The sequence below is a fragment of the Lepidochelys kempii genome, chromosome 6 (assembly GCF_965140285.1).
Source record: "Lepidochelys kempii isolate rLepKem1 chromosome 6, rLepKem1.hap1, whole genome shotgun sequence".
Taxonomy (NCBI): Eukaryota; Metazoa; Chordata; order Testudines; family Cheloniidae; genus Lepidochelys; species Lepidochelys kempii.
This window is the reverse complement of record NC_136385.1, coordinates 104,230,104-104,257,714: the sequence shown is the minus strand read 5'-3', so window position 1 is coordinate 104,257,714 and position 27,611 is coordinate 104,230,104. Positions and strand designations below refer to the sequence as shown.

At 41.0% G+C, this 27,611-nt stretch overlaps 1 protein-coding gene across 2 annotated transcripts; it reads right to left on the bottom strand.

The window, feature by feature from the left end:
• Positions 1 to 200: 200 nt before the first annotated feature.
• Positions 201 to 27,611, bottom strand: GOLGA5 (golgin A5). Of its 2 annotated transcripts, none has more exons than XM_073349483.2 (13): positions 27,381 to 27,611; positions 25,758 to 26,372; positions 23,510 to 23,731; positions 22,158 to 22,377; positions 21,227 to 21,350; positions 18,680 to 18,883; positions 16,812 to 16,982; positions 15,487 to 15,615; positions 8,880 to 8,978; positions 6,006 to 6,231; positions 4,481 to 4,586; positions 2,012 to 2,075; positions 201 to 715 (listed from the first exon to the last, which is right to left on the bottom strand). In XM_073349483.2, the coding sequence occupies exons 2-13, from the start codon at positions 26,320 to 26,322 to the stop codon at positions 635 to 637; spliced, it is 2,211 nt and encodes a 736-aa protein (XP_073205584.1). In that variant the 5' UTR covers positions 26,323 to 26,372; positions 27,381 to 27,611; the 3' UTR covers positions 201 to 634. The 2 variants fall into 2 exon arrangements, with proteins under 2 accessions (XP_073205584.1, XP_073205585.1); XM_073349484.2 differs by lacking the exon at positions 27,381 to 27,611 and adding an exon at positions 26,925 to 27,346.

The window sequence follows — 27,611 nt, the reverse complement described above, 5'->3', positions numbered from 1 at the left end:
ACCTTTCATCGTATCAGGGAAGATACATTTCTGTTGTGCTAAATGGACAAAGCTAAGAAGAATGCATAATATTTTATTTTTAAAAGGTATTTACAAAAAGAGATATTGCACCAGTTGTCAGTTCTGCAGTATTTTTTTTAACAGATTAAAGAAAAAACTAACCTATATTAACAAAATTAAAAACTAATACAAAAGACTGAAAAACAGGAAGAATAAATTTTATTTAAATTGCTAAGTACAATTAGATTCCCTGATTATAGCCCATGTCCAGTATGATCTAAAGTATGTACCATATATAGTTGTACTCTTAGAAATCCTTGTATCTCTATGCAGGTGTGAATCTTATGTTGTACATGAACCATCAGAAGATTTATGTAAAATGTAAAGGCTATGTTTAGCTTTACAACTGCCTTTTCCCTGGAAACTGCTGCTGTTTTAAGTAAATTGAAGAAGCTACATGGTAATATTTGTCCAATAATTTAAATTTTAAAAAGCAGTGATAAAACAAGCATGATGGTTGTTTTTTTTCCATAGATTATGCCAGGAATGTGATTTCCCCCATATTTCAGTACTAATCACTTTATATACACGCAGTCCAGAATATAGTGAGCACTAGCATAAAGTATGTCTCAGTCTATTTGCCCGTTGGACCATCATGGTGCATTTCTGGGGTGTAGGTAAGCAGAACAATCATGACCCAGAGGTGAAGCAATGCCTGGCCAAAAAAAAGAAAAAAAAAGGAGGAGTTAGCACACAACGCTGACTACCATCCATCATTTACAATGGTTGTAATTCTGATTGTAGACAGAAGCAGCTAATTTTGTAGACATTAAGCCTTTCACAAAACATTTGTTTAATGGTTCCTTCCATTTTATTCCATTGCACCTAGCAAAGGAAAACTATTCTGATTTGCACAGTGAAGCGTTGTGCCAGATTCCAACGCAAGAAGCATTTTATAGCAAATTATGAAAAACTTGCTAAAAAATTACAATTAGCATGTCTGAGTGTCCTGCTAGGCATTGACCATCTTTGATAAAAAAGAATTACATTACAGATGGCCCCATACAGAGCTAATTCAAAATACTGAGACCCAGCTTAGAAAGTGGTTTCAGAACCATATTAATTAGTAAAATTCTCAACAGTTTCAGTATGAAGCATTTTGTTCACCTACTAAACAATACAATGGCAGTGTTACATTAGAAGGGAAGAGAGAAGGGGGAATTAAAATGGCCAAATTCCATCTATCACTCAAAAAATGGGAGAGGTGGTGGTACAGAAAAGTGTGGTTACCTTTAATTTTGTCAAGTGTGTATTTGGCTGCTTTGTATCCCCAACCCCATTCACCCAGTGATTTATTTTAAAAGCGTCATTACGCTTTCTCAAGCAAGGCATTTTTCAATGCATATGAAATATGGAGTTAGAGTACTGAAATCTTTAAAGCAACAGCACACTGCAGCTGGGCTTACTTACATAACTACTGAGCACATCAACTGACAGAGACATTAACCCTCTAGTGAAACTGGGAGAAATTCCACTGACAATCATGCAAGATGTGAAGAACAAACTTCCTTTCTATAGCCCAAAATTAGATAAAAATCACGCTCACTGCTTTTATAGGTATTTGAAAAGAATGATTATTAATCACTGGGCTGAGGTAAAATGTTATTAAAACATTAGCTTCCCAAGTTATTTTAATGGAAGCTAGTAGGTCATAGAAATGTGCTATACTTTCCAATATGAGACTACAAAATTACAACCAGTATTAGTTACACAAATGTAAAAACTTTAAAAGCACTACAAATTCAAGGCAAGACTGTACATATATTGTCAGGCTACAGGACTCAAGAACTCATGTTCCATAAGCAGTCTTTATAGTCTACTATAAAATACAACGAATGGTCAAAACTAATTAGATACCCTTTTTCTTTTATAGACTATTGAATGCCTTTCAGACGAAGGCAAATACTATATAAAACTGACTATAAAAAATTCTACACAACAATGTACTCACCATATAAATGATTACAAATACCCTTGCTATGGGATACCGTCTTAGAAAGATTCCCAGTCGAATGCTGTGAAAGTATAATACACATGTTAGAACAGAAAAATATTCCTGTTCCTTTACCCCGACCCCCACAAAATTGTAAACATCAACTGGTATTATACATATAGTTTTTCACATTTCTGCCTTTTGAATTTTACTACTTATTCACAACAGCTACTGGATTGAGAGAAACTAGTCTTTAGTCAGAACACAAAATTGTATGTACTTTTCTGGCCATAAAAAAGCCAGTCCCCTTGTTGCTATAAATATGTCACATTAGGCCTTGTCAGAAACAAAGGCTAGGGCTTTCAAAAAATCCTAAAGGAGTTAGACACCCAACTCCCATTGACTTACAATGAGATCTAGTTGGCTAACTCATTTAAGTTCTTTCGAAAATCTTAGTGAAAGAGGTCTGTGCCATTCTTACACTTAGTTATATGTGAGAAACAGAATAGCCTGTAGAATTCTAGTACAAATGCAACATGAAGTATACTGTATCAGTAGTTTGCATCATGGCCTTGTAATCTGCTTTAATAAAATAAAAATATGCTAGTAGAAAAGTGACAATACAAATACAGAAGTAATATTTAAATCAGTGTCACATACAACAGGCCACTCATCAAGGAAGCACTGGTATTTATAATCCTAATATTAAAATCACTTTAGAGGTGCAAAGTGTATCCTATTGAGGCATCCTCGTTTTCAAGGGTTTGAAACTATTACGTCCAACTGAAATTTGATTTAAGCTAAAGCTCCAGAGAAGACTTTTTTTTGGAAAGGCTAAGATAAAAAAGACAAGATAGCTTCTGAGACAAGAGATCAGAATAAGGTTCCAAAGCATGTTTGACTCATTCTAGGCACATATTTTGAGGACGCTTAGTTCATAGCATGGATTTATTCTGGGATACTTTAAAAAAAGATTTTAAAAAGGGATTTGAGAAAGGAAACACACACTGAAAAAGTAGCTAATAATTTATAACAGCTACTTTTCATATCCTTATTGCTGATCCATGACACACTGTAATATGTAACAGTAAAACTAACACACTGGGCACATTTCATGATCAGGTGGAATGTTCCTGGTCTAAATAACTTAGAAACATGACAGTGATAAAGCTCTGACACAGAGGATTTCTCTGCCAAAGACTCAGAAGAAGAAAAGAAGAGGAGAATTAGTAGTGGCTGTGACATTGGAAGACCAGGTGCCAGCTCTGGCCAAGGCTGTAAGCATCAGCTGAGCACTGACAAATTCATAGCTGGAAGCTCACCTATACATTAGCATTGTTCAAGATGGGTGTTAAGACTTGTAAGAATGTGTTTAGTCTCTGTAAAATGCTTGTAAGTTTCTACATGCATTAATCTCACTTGTAATGTCTGTATCTCATGTTTCAAAGTAAAATATAAGTTTGCTTTATAAATATAAAAAGGCCTGCTCTGAATTTGTGAACCTAGGCAGTAAGAGTGGTTTCCCCCACCCATCAAGAAGGGCTATCAAAACTAAATGGCATTATAGGACAAAACAAAACTTTGTTGATTGCCCATCCACCCATGAAGAAATTACGTGCAGAGCACTCATCCCATTGGTTTGAACTCTACGGGAAGGGCATATAAAGATGATCACAAGAAGAAACAGTTATATCTTTGCTGTTTGGACTCTCATAAGGGCTGGAGCAAAGAAACAAAAGCAGAGATCCCCAGGGTCAACCTGGGGTAGCCCTAAAAGACATTCAGTGGATAGATTACATCATCTGTCACCTTTTGGAACCACAGTCTAACTCATTTCTTTTCTTAGTTAATAAATCCTTAGTTAGTATACTATAAGACTGGCTACCAGTGTCGTCTTTGGTGTGATATCTAAAGCTAAGTGACTGGTCTCTTGAGATTGGTATATGGCAACCAACAATCACTAAGATAGACTGAAATGCCCCAGTGGACTGTGACTCTATGCTTCATTCTATGGTAAGACTGCTATAGTGATTCAGGAGGTCACACTTCATACTGGGTTGGGGAAACCTAATCATAGAACATACCACCAGTTTGGGGTGTCTGCCCTGCTTTCTAACAGTTTGCCCTGAGGCTGCACTCAGTTGTGAACTGCAGACAGCATGACAATAGTAAAAGTTATTTTTTATATATGTAAGATAACTCTGCAATGTCCAATAAAACCTGATGGGTTCTTGTACCATGTACCCAACTATTAACATAATTTGTGGTAGCACAAGACTATTCACATCACAAGATATTATGATGGGAATAAAGTGAATGGGAATTAACCATGTCAATATTTAATATGAATTTGTACCATACTAAATGTGTGGGTGTGTTTTTATACAATTAGAAACAATTCAAAATAAAAGGTGTACTGAGGAGGAAGACTGTATAAGGAACTAGTCCAAGAAGAGAAACATTCCTTTATGATTTATGTACTCTTACCTAAACTGGTCTATACTACTGGCAGCTTTGCGAACTCTTCCATACATTCCTGCCATGTTAGCATCCACATCACTAAAAAGGACAGGAACACTGCGCATGCGAGTACCTATTTAAAACAAAAGAACAAACAAATCTGAGTAGGCTAAAGATGCCTTCCTAGGAAATGTATTTGTCTATGTAGGGTCGACAGAGTTAAATGTTTAATTTCACCTTTTTGTAGTGTTCAAGATTTTCAGTGCACAACGGAAAACAAGTCAGATGAATCACTGTATATTTAAAGGGGATTTCTGTTTTGAGAGGAATTGTTGGATAAGATTACAATTTAGTTAAAAATGCATCTGAGAAAGTGATTTTTATTCCAGTTCTGTATCGACTAAATAAGCATTTTAGTATTCAGTTCAGATGTTTTATACTCCAAAATAATTTCTTTGCTTCATTATCATTTCTTATTTGCTTTACTTTTATTACAAAGGAACTCTTGTCATACAATAGCTGTATCTGACTGCATTTCTGATAATAAATTCCTGTTTTTCAGGGTTTTATAATATCATGAAAAAAGATGACCCAGGTTAAAATTTTCATAGGTGTATCCTGGTCTGAAAGTCTAAGTGTGACTGAACAAAATTGGCTTATTTTTAGTTTAGCTTTATAAGATCAGAAAAACTGAATGTGTCATTTCAGATTTTATTGTTCTCCTGACAAAGGGAGTTTTAAAAGAAAAAGACATTTCACAGGCAAACAACTGGGCAGGTATTTTACATCAAAGTTCAAGGAGTGGGTGTATTTTGTTTTTAAAGTTAGCACAATTACTTCTTTCGTAGAGTTGAATCAAAGTAAGGTATCAAAGCAGAAACCAATAGCAGCTGAAGTTTCTCAGAGACATCTGAGATATGATACTACTCAAAGCAGCCAAGCCAATCTCAGTGGAGAAGACACATTTGTAGGCTACTTTCTCAGAGACTTCCAAGGAAAACAGAATGAGGGCAAACTGATTTTAACCAAATGGAGGACAGTGCATTCAAGGTTTCTCAGAAACTTCCACTTAAGTTTGATCATCTCACAATGGAACACCTATTCTAACCCCCACCTTCCAAAAACCATAAAAAACCCAACCAACCAACCCCCCTCCATAAAAAAAAAAATTACAGGACACATATGCAATATTTAAACCCACAAAACAAAGTAATTCACAGGTGAAATTGCACTGCTGGTTGCATTGGCAGCTGTCATGGTAAGCTGATTTTAAAAGAACATACTTGCTATATTATTAATCACAATGGGGAGAATTAAGAATGAAGTTTTGCTTTAATAAATTCACTTAAAATTGCCTACACATAGAAAAGCAGACTCTATTTGGCTATTTTCGACTGTACTAGTTATAATTGGAAAGATCAACTCAATAAACGTCTTATTTGCCATATTTTTCTTATATACAGAGATGTTTAGGGAAATGAATGGGGAATATAAGAGTCCTTAGTTAAGCTGAGCACACACACATTTTTAAATATGATCTTTCCATGTTTACCTTCACCACTGTCAATTCCTGCCATATTAATTGCAGGTCCATTAGTACTACTGCCTTGGATAGTCTTAAGCTGTTGCTCAAGGCGTTCCAGTTGATAGACGAGGGAGTTCTTCTCTGTGCTGAGACTCTCCAACATGGTCTGCTTCTGAATCAGAGTCTCGGTCAGCTGATGAAGCCGATTTTCCAGCTCTGACTGACTACTGCTGCTCAAAGCCTTGTTTGTGAGCTGAAAAAGAAGTTAGTGCAAAATATAAGGCAGAAGATGAAACATAAAAATTAAATCTAGACTTTGAAATAGTTCAACTCCTAAGTCTTATGAGAGAGAGGCTGATGCAAGGAGTGGGATGCCACAGGATTTTAATGATGCAACAGCTATTACTACTACCGCCATCATTAACAAAATGTGAGAGAGAGAAATTTGATTGTAGAAGCATTATGCCTTGATAATTGCTTTCACTAGGAAGTTCCTGGCAAGTATCTATGAATATAGTGCTACCCCCATGTGAACATTGCCATACAAAAGTGAGTTTGCACCTAACAACAAATCCTAGTAGTCTCCTGGCTTGTGTAGGAATACATTAGTGATCGGCCCATGGCCATTACACCTGCAAGATTCACAGAACGGCGGGAAGTGAGGCAACTTGATCCCATTTAGTTGGGAGGCTGTTACAAACCTAAGGGGCAGCATTAAAGAAGGCACAAAATTGGACATAGGTGAAGGAGAATTAGGGAGAGGTGAGGTACATGGGCACTGGATACGAACAGCAGAGGGAGAAGGACAAGACTAAGGGTTTGTCTATCCATACAGCATTGCAGTGGCATAGCTGCACCGATGCAGCGCTTAGTGAAGACGCTCCTACCCTGTTGGCAGAGTTAATCCACCTCCCCAAGAGGCGGTAGCTTTGTCAATGGGAGAAGTCCTCCTGTCCACATAGCACTGTCTACACCAGGAATTCAGTACAGGTCAGGAATTCAGTGAGTATTTTCCACGCCCCTGAGCGACAGCGATACTAACATAAGCCTGTAGTGTAGGCCACGCCTAAGGCAACATGGTCCATAGGGTCCAATTTGCAGAGATTTTTGAAAGCAGATACTTGAAGTGGATCTTTCTTAAGTGATTCTGTTTTATAGTTTCTATCCAGGTTCTAACTGGATTCACAATTCATACACAATTCAAGGCATGTCTTGAATTTTACGCGTGAGACAACAGCCATGTTGATGGCGGTGCAGACAACACTAAGTCAGCACAGGCCAGGTAGAGGTCAAACACTCAAGATTCATCCTGTAAACTGTGCATGATTATGGAAACTTAGCCAAGTTTGGTTGTTCAGGAAAAAAAATGTGCCAAATTCATAGTAGTACACTCAGCAGAGTGCTTGCTGATAGCTTAATCCACTCAGTGTGAACTAGAAAAAGAATGTGTGTTTCTTCTCCTTGAAGATGCAATATGTGGCCTCCAAAAGGGGGTAAGCATCAGATTTCTCCCATCAGGCAAGCTCTACCAGACAGGCTTGATTGCAACAAAGTCTTGGCAGACAAATGTGATCTGCAATTTACACTCAAGAGGCTCTCCAGTTTATATTTGATAGAGTTGCAGTGACAAACAATGGACTTATGTTCACCTTACAAAGACAAGGTTACTTGCCAGTTATCACCAGGGACAGAGAAAATTAAAACCATCAGCACCAGTATACTGAAGTCATTTAATTCCTTAAGAGAGATCATTTTGACTATTAAATATTGACCAGCATCAAGAAACTGCATCCTTTGGAATACTAAAGCCAAGTAAAGCACCTACCTAGAATCAAAATAGGTGTTAAATTGAAGATCTTACACCTGCTTCAGTATGCAAAGGCCTGAATATACTGACATTGACCCAATCATCTAACCCAGTGCTTCTCAAACTATCTGATGTGGGGGACTGGCAATTTTTTTTCCCCTCCAATGTGTGTGCAGACCAGCAGCTGATGCCTCATGGACCAGCACCAGTCCGCAGACCACCACTTTCAGTAGCACTGATCTAACCTGCTGTAAGTTGAATCTTAGCCACCTGTGGTCATCATACATTTTAAGTGGTAGTACCGAGTCTGCAGTGAGATACCAGACTGATCATGGACTATTGGCATTCAGGCAATGCAAATACAAATCAGCTGCACTGGACAGGGCATGGTACACATGGACAATACATACATTCTGAAGTAAATTTTGTATAGTGAAGTATTATCAGGAAAGCAAGCCCCATTGGGTTCAAAGAAAACTATATCAAGACAATTTTCAAGTCCTTTGACATCCAAAATGTAAAGCAAGTAGTGTTTAATACTAGATTGTCATTTTTTCTGTAATAGTCTACAGTGCATTGTGTGGCCTTGTATATAATTTGCATGAAATGAAACAAATAAATGTTACATTAACAGGATCCAGCTCAGAAACTCATACTACCCATACAACCATCAATACCTTTTTTTGTTGTTTCACAGGAGAGAACGTATGGATTCAGGACCTGGTTCTCTAGTCATCTTGTGCACATACAGGGCCTTATCAGACAATACAGCCCTTTGTTTCTGAAGACAAACATTTTAAAATTGTGTTTGCTTTTGATATTTACTCCAAAGTTAATTTTCACTGTAGAGTAGATTTTCTTAAAACCTAATATACTCGGTTTCATTATTGGAATCTGAATGATTGATTATTAAAAGGATGTGTGCAAGCACCAAAGTTTATCAAATGGAATCTAACAGTTTCATTTTAACAGCTTTAGAACCAGATGAAAAACAGAGTTTTACTCAATCAAAAGTGTAAGCTAAAACAAAGAAGGTAGTTTAGTGTTTTTAATGACTTAACAGCATTAAATATTCTTAAATGCAAATAAGTTACCTGATTTCTGAGTTTTTGAATTTCTTCCTCTCTGTCTTTTATTCTGCTTTGCAAGGTATTCTTTGTCCGATACAATTCTTCCTCATTGTAATGGAGTTCCTATAAAATTAATTGCAACCAGTTACAAAACAAAGATTAGTAGACAGCCTTTGGAAAGTATGTCGGGTGATGTTTTAGCCACGATTTGAGGCTTTACACTAAAGCAGAGGGTTTTACTTTGCCCTGAAAAAACGTACTGTCTAAAAAGAGACAACATAATGAAGGAAGGGATTTAGCCAAGAACAACTGATTGAGCGGTGAAGATTACCCTAGATCTTGTTAGTACCATGATTTTTGAACAGCGCTTTTAAATTCCCATTTAACGATTTAACATGTTTACTGTGATGTTTTTAAAATCTGTCTTACTTCAGTCATTTACTGTTAGAGCAGCACATAACTGTACTCTCCCTTCAAATTACTGAGTACACAAAGCAGAAGGAAAAAAATCCTTATCCTACTGATCCTCAACCAGTCTTCAATATCAAAAGCCTGAACAGCAAATACTTTAAAGAAACAAACAATCTCCATATACACAACGCCACAGTTATGTATGTTAATACAACTATCTTAGTGTGGCACTGTGCTCCAAAGTAGTATCCCAGCACCCCAATATTTACCATGGTGGTATAATTATATGTTTTGTATAAAAATGCATCTTGTGAGGTATCATTTTAAAAGACTTGATCTGTTGAACTTTAATATCCTGTTGGATTGTATGGGCTATCATTGTATGTGGAGTTATGAAGTTTTTCTGTGTGCATGTTACAGAAATATGTTGTGAGGTTGGGAACACCCACGACCAGCCTTTCTGGTGCAACAGTGGAGGAGTCGATGCTCTAATAGCCCATTAATAGAATACACACTCACAAGGACTGTCCAAGGAACCTATACAGTGGAGACTTCTCAGTGATAGCATGTAGACAATGGAAACTGCTTGACCCATGTCACAATCAGATGTTTCCAGCAAGCTGGAAGAAACTATAAAGGAGGGAAAGTGACAATCACTTGGCCTCTCTCCCCACAGAACTCAACACCTGGAAACACGTCTGGAGAATGAAGACTGAACTGGGGAGGTGGTCCCAGACTGGAAAAAAGAATCCTGTGTATTCAGGAACGATACCATCAGGGTGAGACACTGCTTGATTCAAATCTGTCTAGTTTATAGAACTCAGATTGTGATTTTACTTTTATTTCTTGGGTAACCAACTTTGATCTGTACACTTATTACTTACAAACATTTAAAATCTGTCTTATGTTTTATCTAGAACAGGGTGTTTTGATCGAAGTGCTTGGGAAATCTGCTCAGGAACAAAAGCTGGTGCATGTCCTCTCCACATTGAGGGAGGGGTGGACTGGGTTATAAACTTACAATGGTCAGGCTTCTGACCAGGGCAAGATGGTACAGCCCTGGGGTTCCAGGCTGGGGGGCAGGGAGAACTGGCTAGAGCCTTTCTATTGTTAATTCATGAGTGGCTAGGCGAAGCATTCATGTAACGCTGCTAGGTGTGACCCTGCCTGTGGAAGTGCAGTATCTGGAGAGGTTTGCTGCTTGTCACAACATCATAGTGTGAGAGGGAGCCCAGGTTGGTAAGAGGGCTCAGCGGTACCCCACTGCCAGGTTGCACCCTGGGGAACCCACCATACTTAGTACCAGATTTACCTACAGTTTGGGTATTATTATAACTCACTATGTCCCTAAAATGGAAATTTCAGTTTGTTAAATGACTATAAAAGAAAATTACCATAGTTTTCATTCCACCTTGGTCTTTCTTGATATAGCACTGCCTTGGAATATATCCCACACTCCTAAAGACAGAGGTAACAGGATATACTCTACCATCTGCTTTGGTATAATAAACATTTAGCCATCCATCTAAAGCAGACTTGAACTTTTGAATTTTAATTAATTCAAGCTAGCATCTAATTAAAATGTAATTTCTAAAAGGACAGATAATCCTACAAAATAAATTGTTCCCAGAACGATGGTACACGCTCCAGCCTTCCTCATTATTTTTTCTCTTAACAGTGGCAACTTATTTACAACAATAAAAATGTCTATCAAGATATAAGACACTGGTCTGTGTTCAACCGAATGATGAGCCTTATAGTACTAGTCATTAACAACATGCCCTTTTATGCCATAATTTAAAGCAGAGAACCCCCTCACAGAAATCACTGTGGAGTTCTGCTTGAAGTCTAATGGCATAATATGGCCTAATGCTCTCAGAACCCTTTATTAGCAATTTATTAGTACCATACACTAAGCAGACAGAGTAACAATATTTGGACAATGGAGTCCAAAAAAGATTGCATAAGTAGGCACATTTTCAAACTATTACAGGCTAATGTAATCAAGACTTCCTGAAGTCCTTTGCATGAATTAGGCAAAAAAAAAAAAAAAAAAGTTCTCTTGTACCCCATTTTTAAGTGTTTTAATTTTTTTAATTTAAATAATGTTTAAACCATCTCACTGGAAATACAAAATATGAAAGGAGCAAACAGATGTTACACAAGTCAGAGGAAGGCAACAGGAATGTCAACTTCTCATAGGGCTGACAGCCCCCAACCTTTCACTGTTGCAATGGGCAACATCTTGATATACCTTGACATTCTGTGATGACTTACTACTTACAGAACATACTTATATGCAAGTAGGAATGTATTTAAATATTAGGAAAAAATAAATAGAAAAAAGTTCATTTGTTCATGGATTATTCAACTATACCACTAGATGTCAGTCTTCTACCAGTATACCCAAATTATCTAAAACTTTAAACTATATGTAATTTAAACTACATATACATATGTACATATATGTATAAAACTACATATACGTATGTAAGATTTGTAACAATCTTAAATAAAGTATTAAATGTGAATGAAGTACATTATTTTGTTATCTTGCTTCCAATATGCAAAAATGTTCTTTTAAGCAATATTGCTAAATGGGAAATATCAATTTATGTATTTTATAACACCTTCATTTTTAGTAAAGCGATGTATATATAAACTTGCATCTCAGGCTGATGAATGTGTGTATTACAGAAATGCTCAGGTTTTGTTTACTTTGCAAATGGGTTGTACTCTATTTCAATTTTGAGTTTACTCCAAAAATATTGTGTTGGAGCTAAGCTTATTGTGTTGTGATATTGCTTTATATTTTATAAGAATAAGGTGTTGTCTAATTACCTGGGCAATATTTATTATTTTCTTCATAATTCTTTCCCTTTGCATTAGGCACCTGTAAATGATGCAATATGCATGCTTACCTAGGTTCACTGTAAGCTGCGTGGCAGCGCAACAGGGTATTTAGGGCCATGCAGGTCCCGCAGCCCAGCCCCGCCCCGCCCTGATAGAGCTGCCACAGCTGGGGAGAGGAGCCCTTTCCCCGGCCCAGCCCCACCAGACCTGCCACGGCCAGGGAAAAGGCACCTCTCCCCCACCCACCCCAAGCCCACGTGCTGCTGCGGGGAGAGGGAGTTGCAGGGAGTCCCCGCCCCCCACCAAATGTAACCCCTCATCCCCGTCACCACCTCAGAGCCCACATCCTTGGCCAGAGCCATCACACCCCAACCCTCTGCCTTAGCCCTGAGCCCCCTCCTGCACCTCAAACCCTTCATCCCCAGCCCCACACCAGAGCCCGCACCCCAACCCTCTGCCTTAGCCCTGAGCCCCCTCCCGCACCTCAAACCCTTCATCCCCAGCCCCACACCAGAGCCTGCACCCCAACCCTCTGCCTTAGCCCTGAGCCCCCCCCCGCACCACAGTCCCCTCATTCCCGGCCCTACCCCAGAGCTCGCGCCCTCACCGTCCCCACACTCCAACCCTCTGCCCCAACCCTGAGTCCCCTCCCACACTCCAAACCACTAGGCCCCACCCTGCCACATGAATTGTGTGTGGAGCGCCAATATGGAGGGGATGTGTCTCACATCCCCTCCATAGTGGTGCACATAACAAAATTCATTCTGCACATGGGTGGGAAAAATTAGAGGGAAACACTGATGCTTACACCTAAATTTGCCAAAATGAATGCCCAACACAACCTACCATCACTCTGAATAATGGCAAAAAAGTTACTGTAATGTCATACCAGAGATTACACTCCTGGTTTCTTTGTTTCACCGCCAATGTCTAATGCACATAGTGCCTCTCTAACCTGTAGTTATCTCATCAGAAAAATGTCACTAACAATGCTTTGCACTTATCTTGTGCTTTCTCATCTGAAGAACCCAAAGCACTTTTCAAAAAGGGGTAAATGTTATTAGCCTCATTTTACATTTGGCCTTAAATATAGAAATTTGAGACGACTGTATATAAAGCCCAATTCGGTTTCCAACTTCCTGTGTAAACTTGGGTAAGCCACAAACTGTCTAGTCCTGTCACACCTGCTGCAAACAGACCCTTGAAATTCCTTCTAGGCCTAGGGGGGAGGGGCGGAGAAAGGGGGAAAATACCCTTTGATAGGGTATAAAGGAAGTTTTATCCTGTAGTTTCATTTCACTTTTGAAAGTTAGCCCAGATCAGTTCAGAGTTTGATGATGCAAATATTTGTCATCACCATGATTTTATCTTTTTGGCTGCTGGCTTCAGAGAAAATGATGTATTGATCTTTCAAAAACACATTTTACTATTCCTGCTCTTAAAAACTGCCTCTTGCACAAGTCATTGTCAAAATCTATTGATATTTCAAGTCTGCTATGTAGAGTAGTTTGATTAGAGATATGGAGGGACCCAAAGAAACATTAGATGCTTTGCAAACATTTTAAAGGAACACTCTGGACTTATTTTCAAGAGTACTTACTCGGTTTAATTCATTTTTCAGAAAACATTCTAAAAGTCAATGAGACTTAACTCAGACTACAAAAGCATGAGGCTCTCTCTTCTGTTTGGAGTAAAAGTGAGATAGAAATCAATCTTGTAATGGGACTGTAGTTGCCACCTAACTATAAAGAGGCAGCCCCCTTTCCATTATAAAGTATGTTCTTGCAGAACTAGAACTGGAATCCTGTCTCTCTAGCTCTAAAACCACCAATCTCTTATCACTAGATCTGAAGAAAGAGCTCTGAGAGCAGCCACCCACAGAAATATCCTTATATCCCTTCAAAATTGCAGCCAGCCAATAGTGGGTAACATGCTCACACACACAGGTCCTAATCCTGTAATCAGTTACTCCTGTCAGATCCCTGTATAGTTGTGATGGGGTGTACCAGACCCTGAGACCCCTGCTGGAGGCCTCACAGGCCTACTATACACCACCCCAGAAAAGGAGCAGTAGAGGTGAGTCCTCCAGGCTGCCTAGAGCAGCTGTGAGGAAGCAACCAGAGTCCAGCAGGCTCATATAAAAAGGAGCTGCTAGACAGAGCAGATCAGTCACTGGCTGGAGCCAGAGATGCAAGAATGGTGCTCCTGGCTACAGCACCTGCAGAGCTGGACAGAGCAGCTGCTGGCAGGGACTAGGGGAGCAAGGAAGATGCTCCTGGCCGACCGCAGGGACTCAAGCAAGACTTCAGCCCTGAACTAAGTGTCAAGGAAAGGGTGAAAGGGCTGCAGGGAAGTGGCCTATGGAACAGTAGCTGCACAGTTAAATGGGACACAGCAGGGTTCACTGGTTTTTGTAGGGTTCCTGGGTTGGGACCCAGAGTAGTGGGTGGGCCCAGGTTCTCCCCACTTTGGCCACAGACAGAGTGGCCAAAGCCCTGAAGAAGGGGAGTTTACACAGGCCCAGGGAGCAGACTGAATACTCTGAAGAGGGTCAGCATTTGTGGACTTCGATAAACCCTCGGAAAGGGACAGAACACAGAGCGACTCAGCTGGACAACTGGGGTCAGTTGGGGTACCCCAGAAGGCAAAAAGTCTCTAGGGAGGGAGCCCTGGGGGCACTGCTCCATCCCAGAGCAGGGATGGTTTGAAAAGGACAATTTAAAAGCTAGCCTAGATAGAAGCTGAGCACTAAGCCCAGAGAAAGGGCTAAAGATACTAACTGAGGGCACTGTGGTAGGCCCTGTTGGACTCGTACCCTGGAAGGGGTTTATTTTGCTGTACACCTACAGACTGTGTGTGACTTGGCCGGAGGGCTGAGTCATAGAAAACCTGCTTGAGAAGTTAAATGCCCAAAAGGGTTGCCACAAATGGCACAGCTAGAGATAGAATGCAGGCAGATGCACACCCGATAGGAGGCACTCACGTGAGGTGAGTGGCCCCATCACAATGGTTCCATTAACTTAAGCTGAACTCCCTGAAGGCAGAAGAATGTATTTGTGCAGATCAGATTGCAAGAGGCACAATGCCCAATTCTGTACCCTCTGAAATCAGTGGCAAATAATTCCTACTGAAATCATTGGGCCTAAAACTACCCACAAGACAAATCATCAATGCTGTTTAATTACAAACTAATTTCTTCAAATACAGCTGATGCATGACAAATGACTGACAAGTTCTCTTCAAACTTTATAGAAGCATTCTCCTTTGAGCCGTCATAGTAACTCTGGCAACTCTAAGCCAAAATGCTTTTCAAAGCCATGGTTGTACACGGCCTAGAATAAGGTTTCTCAGCTCTCTAATTCTTTACCTGCTTTTGCCGTTCCAGCTCAGCCTCCACTTCTTGTTTGGCCATTTTGTGGGTTGCAATCTGTTCTTGGAGGTCTTGAAGTTGTTCTTTTGCTGACTCAGCTTCACTAACCTGCTGAGCCTCCATATCCTAAAAATAATATAAATATTATTGTTCCAGTAACATCAAACCACACAGCTATCCCTGTAGTAATAGCAAAAACTACTCCTGCAGAGTGGAACTTAAGTGGCTTTAGCCACCTTTTTTGCCCATCATTGCTTTCAAGAAAAAAGACCACAGTATAAATGACCAAATACACAATTTAAAAAAAAAAAAAGCCTTTTTTTTTTTTTTTAAATATTTAGGTACCTCCCACTGACTGCCTCCTTTCTCATCCTGTCTACAGGTTGAAGACTCACCAGGTTGACTTGTACATCGTTGCAGGGAGCAGGGGTAACCGCAGGGAGCAGGGGTAACCACAGACAACCTGTGCCCGCTAACGGGGGAGGGAGACACAACCCTGGAACAACTTGAGTCACGCACCCTCCTTCCCGAGCTGCACTCCCCTCTCTGGAAAGCAGCGCCCCCGCGATCCCGGGAAAGCAGCAGGCACTCTGTGCAGCTCCCAGCTGTTCCTCTGCCTCTCCCAAAAGAGTTAAAGCAGTCGTGACTTGGAGCAGCTCTCAGCTGTTCTTCCGCTCCTGCCTATGCCTCTCCCTCTCCCTGACCAGCACAGCTCCCCAGCTCAGCTGTTCTGCAGGGAGGGGGGCCCAGCCAACTGTACCATGTAACCAAGTAATCTGGGGTGGCATGTGACCCTGCATGCCCCCACTGCATTGCCTCTGGGGCCAACTAAGGGAACAGTGGCTGCCCAAAAACTACAGCTACTGTGAAGATCAACAGTCCTAAGGAATCTTAGAAGAACAAAAAGGCATACCCTTCGCTCTCCAAAGAAATATCTATGACAGTTTTTTGGGCAGAAACACCATCTTTCAATGGGGGCCTGGGATGGGGGAAGAGGACAGACAGCAGTAGAGGCAACACCTATATCCTGTCTCCCCTCATGCCCTCAGACACCTTATTACCTCTACCCTAGGAACTGGAGTGGTCAAGGAGAATGGAGAGAAACTGGAGTATCAATGACAAAGCATTTGTCTCACCCACAAGAGACTTTTTTTTTTTTAAATACTAATAAATAAATGTTAAAAGCAGCATAATAGTTGTTCCAACCGTAACAAGGTATCTTGAATACCATTATAGTGATACTAATACAAGCAATACAAAGGCCACTGTAATCCCACATACTTACGTGGTTAACTACAAGGACTGCATATAAAGATTTCTACCTGTAGCTCTGTTCTCAGCTGCTGTATCTGCCCCATTAATTTCTGTATTTCCTCTTTCTGTGCTTCTTTCTCATGTCTCAATTCTTCTAATTCCATGGTGCTTGCAGTAAGGCTATCCAGTCCTTCAATGCCAGAACCTTCTTTTAGGCTGTTTATCAACTTTTCTTTAGACTGAAAGATTAAAAATGATTTTGTATTAATAAAGATGCTAACTATTAAATTCTTTCCTTAAATACATATGCTCTACTGCCCCCTGACTATATGAGATCCATGCTTGAATCTCTCAGCAAGATTTGGCTCTAAAATTTCAGGCATGAAACTAAAATTAAAAACTACATTTTTTAAGAGTGTGAGATAACTGGCTCTGTGGATATGGGGAAAGCAGTGGACGTGATATATCTTGACTTTAGCAAAGCTTTTGATACGGTCTCCCACAGTATCCTTGCCAGCAAGTTAAAAAAGTATGGATTGGATGGACGGACTATAAGGTGGACAGAAAGCTGGCTAGATCATCCGGCTCAATAGGTAGTGATCAACAGCTCGCTGTCTAGTTGGCAGCCGGTATCAAGCAGAGTGCCCCAGGGGTTGGTGCTGTGGCTGGTTTTGTTCAGCATCTTCATTAATGATCTGGATGATGGGATGGATTCCACTCTCAACAAGTTCGCGGATGACACTAAGCTGCAGGGAGAGGAAGATAGGCTGGAAGGTAGGGATGGGGTTCAGAGTGACCTAGACAAATTGGAGGATTGGGCCAAAACAAATCTGATGAGGTTCAACAAGGACAAATGCAGAGTCCTGCACTTAGGACAGAAGAATCCCATGCACTGCTACAAGCTGGGGACCGACTGGCTAAGTGGCAGTTCCGCAGAAAGGGACCTGGGGATTACAGTGGACAAGAATTTGGATATGAGTCAGTGTGCCCTTGTTGCCAAGAAGGCTAATGGCATATTGGGCTGCAGTAGGAGCATTGCCCACAGATCAGGGGAAGTGATTATTCCCCCTCTATTTGGCACTGGTGAGGCCACATCTGGAGAACTGTGTTCAGTTTTGTGCCCCCCCCCCCCCCACTACTGAAAGGATGTGGACAAATTGGAGAGAGACCAGCGGAGGGCAACGAAAATGATTAGGGGGCTGGGGCACTGATTTACGAAGAGAGGCTGAGAGAACTGGTCTTATTTAATCTGCAGAAGAGAAGAGTGAGGGGGGATTTGATAGCAAACTTCAACTACCTGAAGGGAGGTTCCAAAGAGGACGGAGCTAGGCTGCCTTCAGTGGTGGCAGATGACAGAACAAGAAGCAATGGTCTCAAGTTGCAGTGGGGGAGGTCTAGGTTGGATATTAGGAAAAACTATTTCAGTAGGAGAGCGATGAAACACTGGAATGGGTTACCAAGGGAGGTGGCGGAATCTCCATCCTTAGAGGTTTTTAAGGCCCGGCTTGACAAAGCCCTGGCTGGGATGATTTAGTTGGGGTTGGTCCTGCTTTGAGCAGGGGGCTGGACTAGATGACCTCCCGAGGTCTCTTCCAACTCTAATATTTATGATTATATTGCAGGATCAGGATTTTAATTTTCATGTCAGTTATCTAACTCAGTCTTCAGCGGCACGGGATTCTATTAAATGTAAATTCTATCATCATGTATTTTAAGATCTATTGCACCATTATAATATACTGTTGATATAAAAAGTCCAAAAGCAAATATATAACTGATCAGATGTAGAAAACATAAATGGAACAAAATTAAACATGATGCTCCATTCCAATGATTCATTGCTCCATTCCACTTTAAAATCAAATGTGTCAATGTTTTTGCATTAACCTGGATTTCTTCCCAGTTACTTATACTCAGGAGGGAGTTGCATGCTTACTTGGAGTATGCGAGTAGCTTTTTGTTTGTAGTCCACCAATTCCTGTTTAACAGACTCCAAGCTGTTTTTAGTTACTTTGACTTGCTGCTGAAGCTCCTCCACTCTCCTCTTCTCATCCACATATTTTCGTTCTGCTGCAGTAACTGCTTCTGCCAAGTTCTGCCGTTCAACTTCCATTTTACTAAGGCGAGCAGCAAACTCATTCTATTAGTGGCAAAAAAAAAGTTTAAACAATTAGTACAATCCCAATTTTCAGTTAGCAAAAAAGGTTTCAAAGCTAACTATAAAAGAAACAAGACATTAGAGTTCACTCCCTCCAGGTTAAAATCTTCTTCAGTACTTTTTATTCAGATAAAACTCACACTAAATTTAATGGAGTGCTAAATCCTAGAAAACAGCCAGATCTAAGTCATTAAACAACAGATATTTTCTTTACTGAGTAAAGGAAATTCATCCTATTATTTAAGCCATATGACTGACAAAATGAGCAAATTGCCCCTTGAAAAGACACTGTCCACTTGGGGGTTTAGACCAATGTTCCCTCTAATTTTTACTCCTGGGGGAATTCTGCATCACTGTGCATGTGCAGAATTTATGTCCTCCGCAGATTTCTTTGCTTCCCCGCAGAAAAATGACTTTCTGATGGGGAAGCAAAGGGAAGCCACAAGAGCCATCATGAGATCCTCCCCAGCAGTATGTTTCGGGTGCCCAGGGCAGCCGGCAGAGAAGTAAATCACTGTGGGGCAGGAGGCAAGACAAGGGAAGACCAGGCTGGTGACTCCTACCCTGCACTGGACACAGCTGCTAGTCCTGCCTGGGTTGAGGAGGACGGGACTTCCTTTTCCCCTGCACAGCATCCAGGGCCGTGCCAGACCCATCCCCAGATTTCTCCCCTGGCTGTAGGAAGCTCTGAAAACTCCCCTCCTGCCCCCCAGCACTTCCTACACGCATTGCTCCTCAGCTGCAGGGGGTAGAATCACTGTACAGGGAGCTGCTCCCACATCCGCATCCACCCAACTCCCATGCATCTATACCCAGACCATCCCGCCAAGCCTCACCCCCCGGCACCCAGAACCCACCCTGACGAGCCCCACTCCCCCTGCACCTGGACCATCTTGACAAGCCACCCACACATGGATCCCCACCCTACCAAGCACCAACCAGCTGCAGCTGGATCCCCGCCCCACTCCTCCAGCATCTGGACCTCCCCCATGCCTCCACCTCCTCCGAGCGCGCCACATTCCCACTCTTCCCACTCCCTCCTGGAGTTTGCTCCAGCTCTTTGGTGGTGGCAAGCGCTGAGAAGTATGTGGAGGAGTGGGGACGCAGTGCACTCAGGGGAGGAGGAGGTGAGGTGCGGCGGGGAGCTTGGTACCACAGAGTCACCACCTATGCTCCCCAACGCCATGCTGGAGACTCCACATTTATTTGAAAAATAAAATTTGCAGAAATTTAAAATATTCTGTGCAGAATTTTTAATTTTTTGGCGCAGAATGCCCTCAGAAGTAAACCACCTCCATATAGGTGCACATAACAAAATTTCATGTGACAGGGGTGGGATTGAGGGGTCTGGAGTGTGTGAGTGAGGGCTCCAGCAGGAGTTGCAGGCTCTGTGTTGGGGCCGGGGATGATGGGCTCGGGGCTGGGGCAGAGGGTTGGAGTGCAGGGTCGGGGGGCGGCCTTCCGCTGTGGCTGCGGGCTCTGGGGTGGGGCCACGGATGAGGGATTTAGGGTGCAGGCTGCTCCAGGCTATGGCAGGGAAAGAGGACTCCCCCCAGCAGCACCTGGGCTGGAGAGGGGGAGCAGGAAAAGAGGTGCCTCTTCCCGCCGTGGCAGCTCTGGGTCTCAGGCCACAGGATAGGTGCCTCTCCCCAGGCAGGTCTGGGGCTGGGAGAGAGAGTGTTTCTCCCCGCCTCTCCCTGCCACAGCGGCTCTGGGGTTGGGGCCATGGGATAGGCGCCTCTTCCCCAGTTGCGGCTGGCCCGGAGGTGGGGCTGGGGCACCTCTTCCCCAGCCACGGCTGGCTTGGTTTGGGGTGCCTCTCCCGTGGCTGCAGCAGGTTTTAACATTTTCTTGCAGTAGGGTGAACACCCAAAAAGCATACTAATTCAGGAGAATCAGAAGAAAAAAAAAATGGAGCAATGGATTCCATTGTCCAAATTAAGTGCAGTTAAGTAATAAGCAAAAGTATAAACTATGGAAAGTAAACAAGGTTAAAACTAGTTCAGTAATCTATTAGCAACATGAGTTTGCAAATCTATTTGAAGAGGAGTTTTATGTTGAAACACTAACAAAATGTGGTAAAAACAGAACTACAATAAAAGTGGTCAATAGTTTCTGGACTGTTTCACCACTGATTCTGGAAAATAAAATTTAAAAAAGCTAAATAAATTAGTGTACAAGGGACACCTACTTCTTCAGAGGCCAGATCCTGCCAAGTGCTCAGAACCCTTAACTCCAGGCAAAATCAATGGGAGTTGAGGGCACTTAGCATCTCAGGAACCCAAAAGCGGAATCTGACACTCCACCTCCATTTTCACATCTAACCTGCATCTGCTTGTAACTTTCTTGTTCTCGCTTCAATGCGGAGTCTGCATCATGTAGCCTCTCCTGCACAGTTTGAAGGGCTTGATTCTGCAGGTTTCTCCCTTCGCTGTGGTCTTGTATTATTCTAAAAGAGTATTACAGAATATCATTGAAAAGTAAGCCTATATACTATGCTTTCAAGGTAGAAACAATAAGGTGATTTTTTTCAAACTCTCTTATGTCAGACAGTGCTAATCAATGGTTTGCCTGGCTTTCACTTTGCAATGTTTTTTTTTTCTAATGCAGAAAAAATTCTATTTTCTTAAACAGTACTTCAGAACACAGGTAGAATAGTAAGAATAAAACCTACAGCTCACCTAAAAGTAAAAGCACCCCACATATTTCTATTGCCCAAGTTAGAAGTAGAATTTAAAGAGTTTTACTCTTAGGTTTGGTTTGGTTTTTTAAATAAAGGAGCAAGTATTCAACTGACTACTGAACACCCAATGTGGACAGAAAACAGAAAAGTTCTTACACTTGTAGGCAAACATACTTTATTTGCCTTTTTGGTCAAATATAGTCTCTACCAATGCGAGATCTCAAATTTCAGACTTCTCTCTCAAACATTAGAATTACACAAATGGTTTATATAAAATGTATTTGAACAATTATACCAGTTCAGTCACAAATAGACACTGACACAAGCAAGTGGCAATTAAACTTATTCAAGTCTCTGACCTGTTCTCATTGAAGTCAATGGCACGCTCATGTTAAGTATAATGATATCTGAATCAAGCCTTAAATAATACTTACATTTTTTCCTAACTAAAATTCTCAAATCTAGATATATAGGAAAGTGATAACAACTGTCATTTTGACTACTGAAAACACCAATCTTTATAGCTTGAATTCTCCAACCTATTACTACTGTTTGGAATGGGTTTTAAAGTACCGTGATTTTTCACTCTGTAATGCTTCCAGGGCTTCTGTCCGAGTACTCAGTAGCTGATCAGCTTCTTGCAACCGCACTTTCAGCACGGCCAGTTGGGAATCCTTGGCAGAAACAGCTTCTGTAAGATCATCAACCTGAGCTTGAAGTTCTCGAACGACCCTGTCACTCTTTGAATGGTCAACATTCCATTTTTCAACCCTTGCTCTGGCATGCTTTAATTCTACCAAAAAAAAAAAAAAGAAAAAGGATACATTTGCATACATACAATAAAATCTGCTGCCTCAAGGAAAAAATAAATAGTATTAGATGCCACGTGGTTAGAATGCCGCTTGTATCACAATCCATACCAGAAAAAAATTAAGTGCAACCAGCTGAGTTTATAAAACATTGAAAAAAAAAAGCGAAAGCTGACTCTAAAACACTGGAGCAGATTTTCTTCTTAACCCAAGCTGTTGAAGCACAAAATAAAACTTAAAAAGGCACAACTACTAGAGTCAACGAGTCAGTGTTAAAATGACATCTTTGAGTTTGTACTGTTCATTTTAAAAAACAAAACAAACACCATATTAGTTTTAACCTTTACTCAAAATTATCAGGTTAAAATTCATATGCAGTACTGTTTTAAAAAAAGATTTCCCTAACCTGTGGTATTATCAGCTTTGATTAGTTAAACAATATTACAAATTTAATTGGCTTATTTTGCATTTCAATTAGCTTAGGCAAGGAATATATAGACTAGTCAATTTGACTTTTTTATTGTTATTTTCTAGACTGTTTTACTTTCTGGGCCTCATATATTTGCATAATACATGCCATAATGTTTGGGTTCAAATATTGCAGGGGATTGTTATTCCTTTAAAAAAAAAAAAGGGTCAGACTTTTTTTAAAATGTGTAAACATTTCTAATAGTAGTGGCCTTTCCTAAACCTTGTTTTTACACAATCTAAATTTTGGGTCTAATTAACTTGATTGTGTCCCTTTAATCACCACTCTTATTTTGTTGTTGTTGAAGAACGACTACTCCTCCCAACTATCTCAAGTAAATTTTTTTTCCCCCAGATGGTTTCAGTGAAGGTCATATTACCCACCATATCAGAACATCTTTGTCTTAAATTCATTAGGAGCTAATGAGCTTAACGTGGATAGCTTAAAGATACTTTTCATTCTCTCCAGCTTAGTATCCATTTAGACTGTCAGGAATCACTATGCTTAACAAGCCACATCTACAGATTCAACTAGAAGTACTTGAATCTGAACACAAGTCACTGATGGAGAGTTACTACTGGTTTCTATTTTACTAGAATCTCAAAACCAGTTAATATTTTGAAATATAAGCTTCCAAACTAGACTACCTTCCTGTGTTTCTTTGGATCTCTGAATTAATGAAGCCATTTCTTGATTTAAAGACTGAACCTCATTCCGAAGCAGTTGATTCTCCAGGCGAAGATTGGACAGTTCGTGGGATTTGCAATCATCATTAGCTGAAAGGCTGTGATTAGTTGCTGTATTCAGTGATGAATCTTTTGTAACATCCACTTGTGTATCCAATCCAGAATCAGAGCCATCAGGAGTTTCTGTACAAAGAAATCTGAGTTAAATCAAGTATGTTTGTTTTGTATGGCTACTCACAGTAAGTAGACCAACAATGATCCACATATACAAAAGATAGACATTTCACCATTAAAGTGGATCACTGAATAGCTACTCACAATAAATAGACCTATATAGTACCATATTCTCGTACATAGTATAATGCAGATGATTTGTACACTGTAGCGAGAACAGCCACAGATGGCATAATTGTTGGCAATTGGTTATAACAAAGAGTCATATTTCAGGTGGGAAAATGTTAACATTTTCATGACTATGCTGCAGAAAACTTGCCTCAAAAATCTAATCCAAACACAGAAGAGTGCAGTTTATTCACTTTATATAAAATAGCCTATTAAGGTTACTTCAATTATACCCATCTCCTCACCAACTTCTTTACTAACCACCTGGCCTCAAAGTATTTGATCAATGTATTTTTTGAGGAGGAGGAGGGGAGGCACTTTTCACCATAGAAATGTTTACTATAAAAACCACTAGAAAATACAATGATGTGAAGCCCTGTAGTAGGCTGTGGAATATTTCCTTTATTCTTGCTTCATATCATACTTCCGTAAGAGGTTTTGTTATACTATTCAAAAGTTCCTTGTAATTTTCATGTATCTAGAAATCCTAATTGCACATTAATTCCCTGAATTATGGGAATTAAGTAGCAATTCTATTTTATAGAGTGGATGCTGATAGAAAGAACACTCTAAACTAATACAGCTGACAGTGCTCTGACCAAGTCACCAGAAAACACACACACGGGATTTGGATTCCTAATAGGGGGTTACTGAAGTCTTATATAACATTCTAGATGCCAATGAGCATATATTATAGGGCCTTATATGTAAAGTCTTGCACTGGTGTCAATATGAAACAGTATGACATGCAGGGAGAGTAAAGAAACAGCTGTTCCACACGTGTTATTTTTACTTCAGATTCAGTGTATCCACCTTGGATAACCAGATGAAAACCAGTGAGTGCAGACTGAAGTCAATACAAAGCAAGGGTGTCCATTTGAATCCAGTGTTTTAAACTGTCATCATACTCTTTACTTCACCTTGTGCTCACCAACAAGCCTGCTCCACCTTCAACAGTCCACATCACACAGTGCCCTAGGGAAATGGGGTGGGCCATTAATTCTGAATACTGACACACCAAGAAAACAGCACCATAAATCCAAGCAAGATTTGTTCAATACTTCTTGTATCTCCTGCCCTAGAGTTAAAACGTTTTAAGTACCATTCCCTTCCTTTTAGTTTATACAGTCTTCACATAACCAGACGCTGTGGGACAATACATTTATTTTTGTCAATAATTATAAAATGCACAAATAGCCCATCTCCATTTTACAACTAACTTTTTGTGGGAGGTATGGACTGTCTTTTATGTCAGGTGCACTAAGAGACATACCTAACTAATACCAATGACTGGCAAACAAGATGCTATAGTGGGCAAAGCAGGCATACCTTGTAAACATAATCAGGGTACCACGTGACCTGAATCTACAATTAATACATCTTGAGTTAGCTGTGATCAATCATTAAAGAGTTATAAGAACTCTTAACTATAAACATATCCCAATTTTAAGGAGTAGAAACTACAATAAGGGGAGGGCTAAGTCTTTTTACCAACTTCAATACAACAGGTTTGATTTAATAATACTAATACATGCACTTATAGTACTTCAAATATTCAATGAACTGTACTGATATCAACTAAGTAACAACACTCTCGTGAGGCAGTGCATGTATTCTACTCATTTTACATGTGGAGAAATGGAGGGAAATAGGTAAGGTTACTCCAAGGTCACCCAGTGAATCAACAGAAGTGCTAGGGTTAGAATTAAGAGGTTCTTGTCTCCCAACCATGTTACCATTACTCTAGAACACCTTTCCCTCATATTAGAATCTATTTCATTTACTGTCAGTAAATTTGTTACCCTTCACATAACATGGTTTTAAAAATACCTATGTTCAATAAACATCTATAGTTCTAGTTAGCTACCATGGCTTTGACTCCTGATAGAATTGTCTTCAGTAGTTTTTACATTTTGTGTACTTGTAGGCATAGAACTAACGCTTGAAGTCAGAGAGTGATTCTGAAGAACAACGGTCTTGCTCTTCTCCTTTTTAGGGTCCATCCGTCCATTAGTTCCTTTCTCAGAACTATTGAGAAAATCAAACAAAAGCTCATCATTAGGTTCAGACTTTTTCCTTCTCACAAACTGGGAAGAAGGTCTGGGAGTGGAAACACTTTCTGCTGGAGAAGAGGCCTCCGAAGACATCTTGGATGCTGCTTTGACATTTGCAGTTCCAGCTAGGATTGTAGCTTTCTGGTGTTTAATATTATCAGCTGCAGAGGAGATATAGGTTGCTTTAGATGATGTCTGATATTTCAATTCTCCAGTTTGCTGGTGCAGTTCAGGATATTCACCGGCAGACTCCAAAATCGTATTATCATATATTACATTCCCTGTACCATCTTTTTTGCTCAAAGCTGACGCAGCTCCTTGATCGACTCTGTTGAGAAGGTCCTCTGCCTTTCCAGCAAGATCAGCAAACCAAGACATAATGGATGTCTATTGACAAAATATACAGAATTGATCTCCAAAAGCATGAGCTGCGAAAAGATACAAAATGGTTACAGATTAAATATATGTTGATGAACTGAGGCATCTGGTTTATCTTTGTTGTAAACTATGGTTATGTTAATAGTTTTGTCCTTGTTTCATCCATTAACATGCCATATTACTGGAGAGTCCAAATCAGATGTTCTAACAGGAAAATGTAGACTAGGGGTTGTCAATTATTTTTTGTCAGGGTCCAAATTTCTTGGTCAATATATAGTTAAGGTCCAGACTCCAGACAAAATAATTAAAAAAAAACAAAAAACACCAACCCCAATAATTATAATAAGTAAGTAAAAAGATTTCAGGGTCCATTCACGTGACAACCTCTACTGTAGAGGAATGAGTTTTAGCTACTAAACCAGCAGTCATTCAGGGCATCAACACCTACTAGCAGCTATAGCAACCCCTATAACTATAAAATGATGGTCTGCTTGCAGCAGATTAAAGGAAAACAAACTGGGATGGAGAAGGAAATGGGAAGTGATGCAGATAACCACAGGTGTATAGTAGAAAAAAGTTTCTTTGACCTTTGACATACAGACCTCTCCAGAGGCACTTGCAGGAACTCCATACCGCCCCGCAACACAAATGGTCTGCTTTAAAATCGGTGCAACTCCTAATCTTGTGGACTGTGTGAACCCCTTCAACTATGTTGGAGGGCCTCTTTAACTATGTTTAACTACGGGCCCTAAGGGCCAGACTTTTAAAGGCGAGAACGTCAGCTGGGGTTAGGCACCCATACTCCTTTACCAGTCTGGCCCGGAGCGCCCCGTAGGCTGCCAGCGATGACACACTGTGCCCCACACGAGCCCTGCCCGGACCCCGGAGGAGGCACAGCCACGGGGCCCGCGGGGGACAGAAGGGTCGGCATCGGCAGCACAACACGGGGGAAGGGAGCAGGCGGCTCAGAATGAGGAGCCGGCCTTAACCCCCCCACCCCTGCCGCCGCTTCCCATCCCCCGCCGCGCTGTTAGGCCCCAGCACAGCCCCGGCCTCACCTCGTCCCGGCGCCCGCCCTGCCTCCGCGGGGAGCACCCGGCTGGCAGCCGGCCGAGGGATGCAGGGGCTAAATCGGCGGCAGAGGCCGCTGCGGCTACACAGAGGCCGCAGGCCGGACACGGCACCTCAGCTCCATCTTCCGGGAGACGTGGCCAGTAGAAGGGCGGACGCAGGGACCCAGCGCACCACCGGCCAGGCCGCCGGATGCGCAGGCGCAGTCAGAAGCTCGG

Bases quoted from the DNA above. Each gene is read 5' to 3' on its own strand.
- GOLGA5 (XM_073349483.2), bottom strand. From the start codon at position 26,322: ATGTCTTGGTTTGCTGATCTTGCTGGAAAGGCAGAGGACCTTCTCAAC. The intron at 21,351-22,157 runs GTACTTTAAAAC...ATACTCTTTTAG, and splicing joins TTACAGAGTGAAAAATCACG to AATAATACAAGACCACAGCG. The intron at 16,983-18,679 runs GTAAGCATGCAA...TTAATCTTTCAG, and splicing joins AAGCTACTCGCATACTCCAA to TCTAAAGAAAAGTTGATAAA.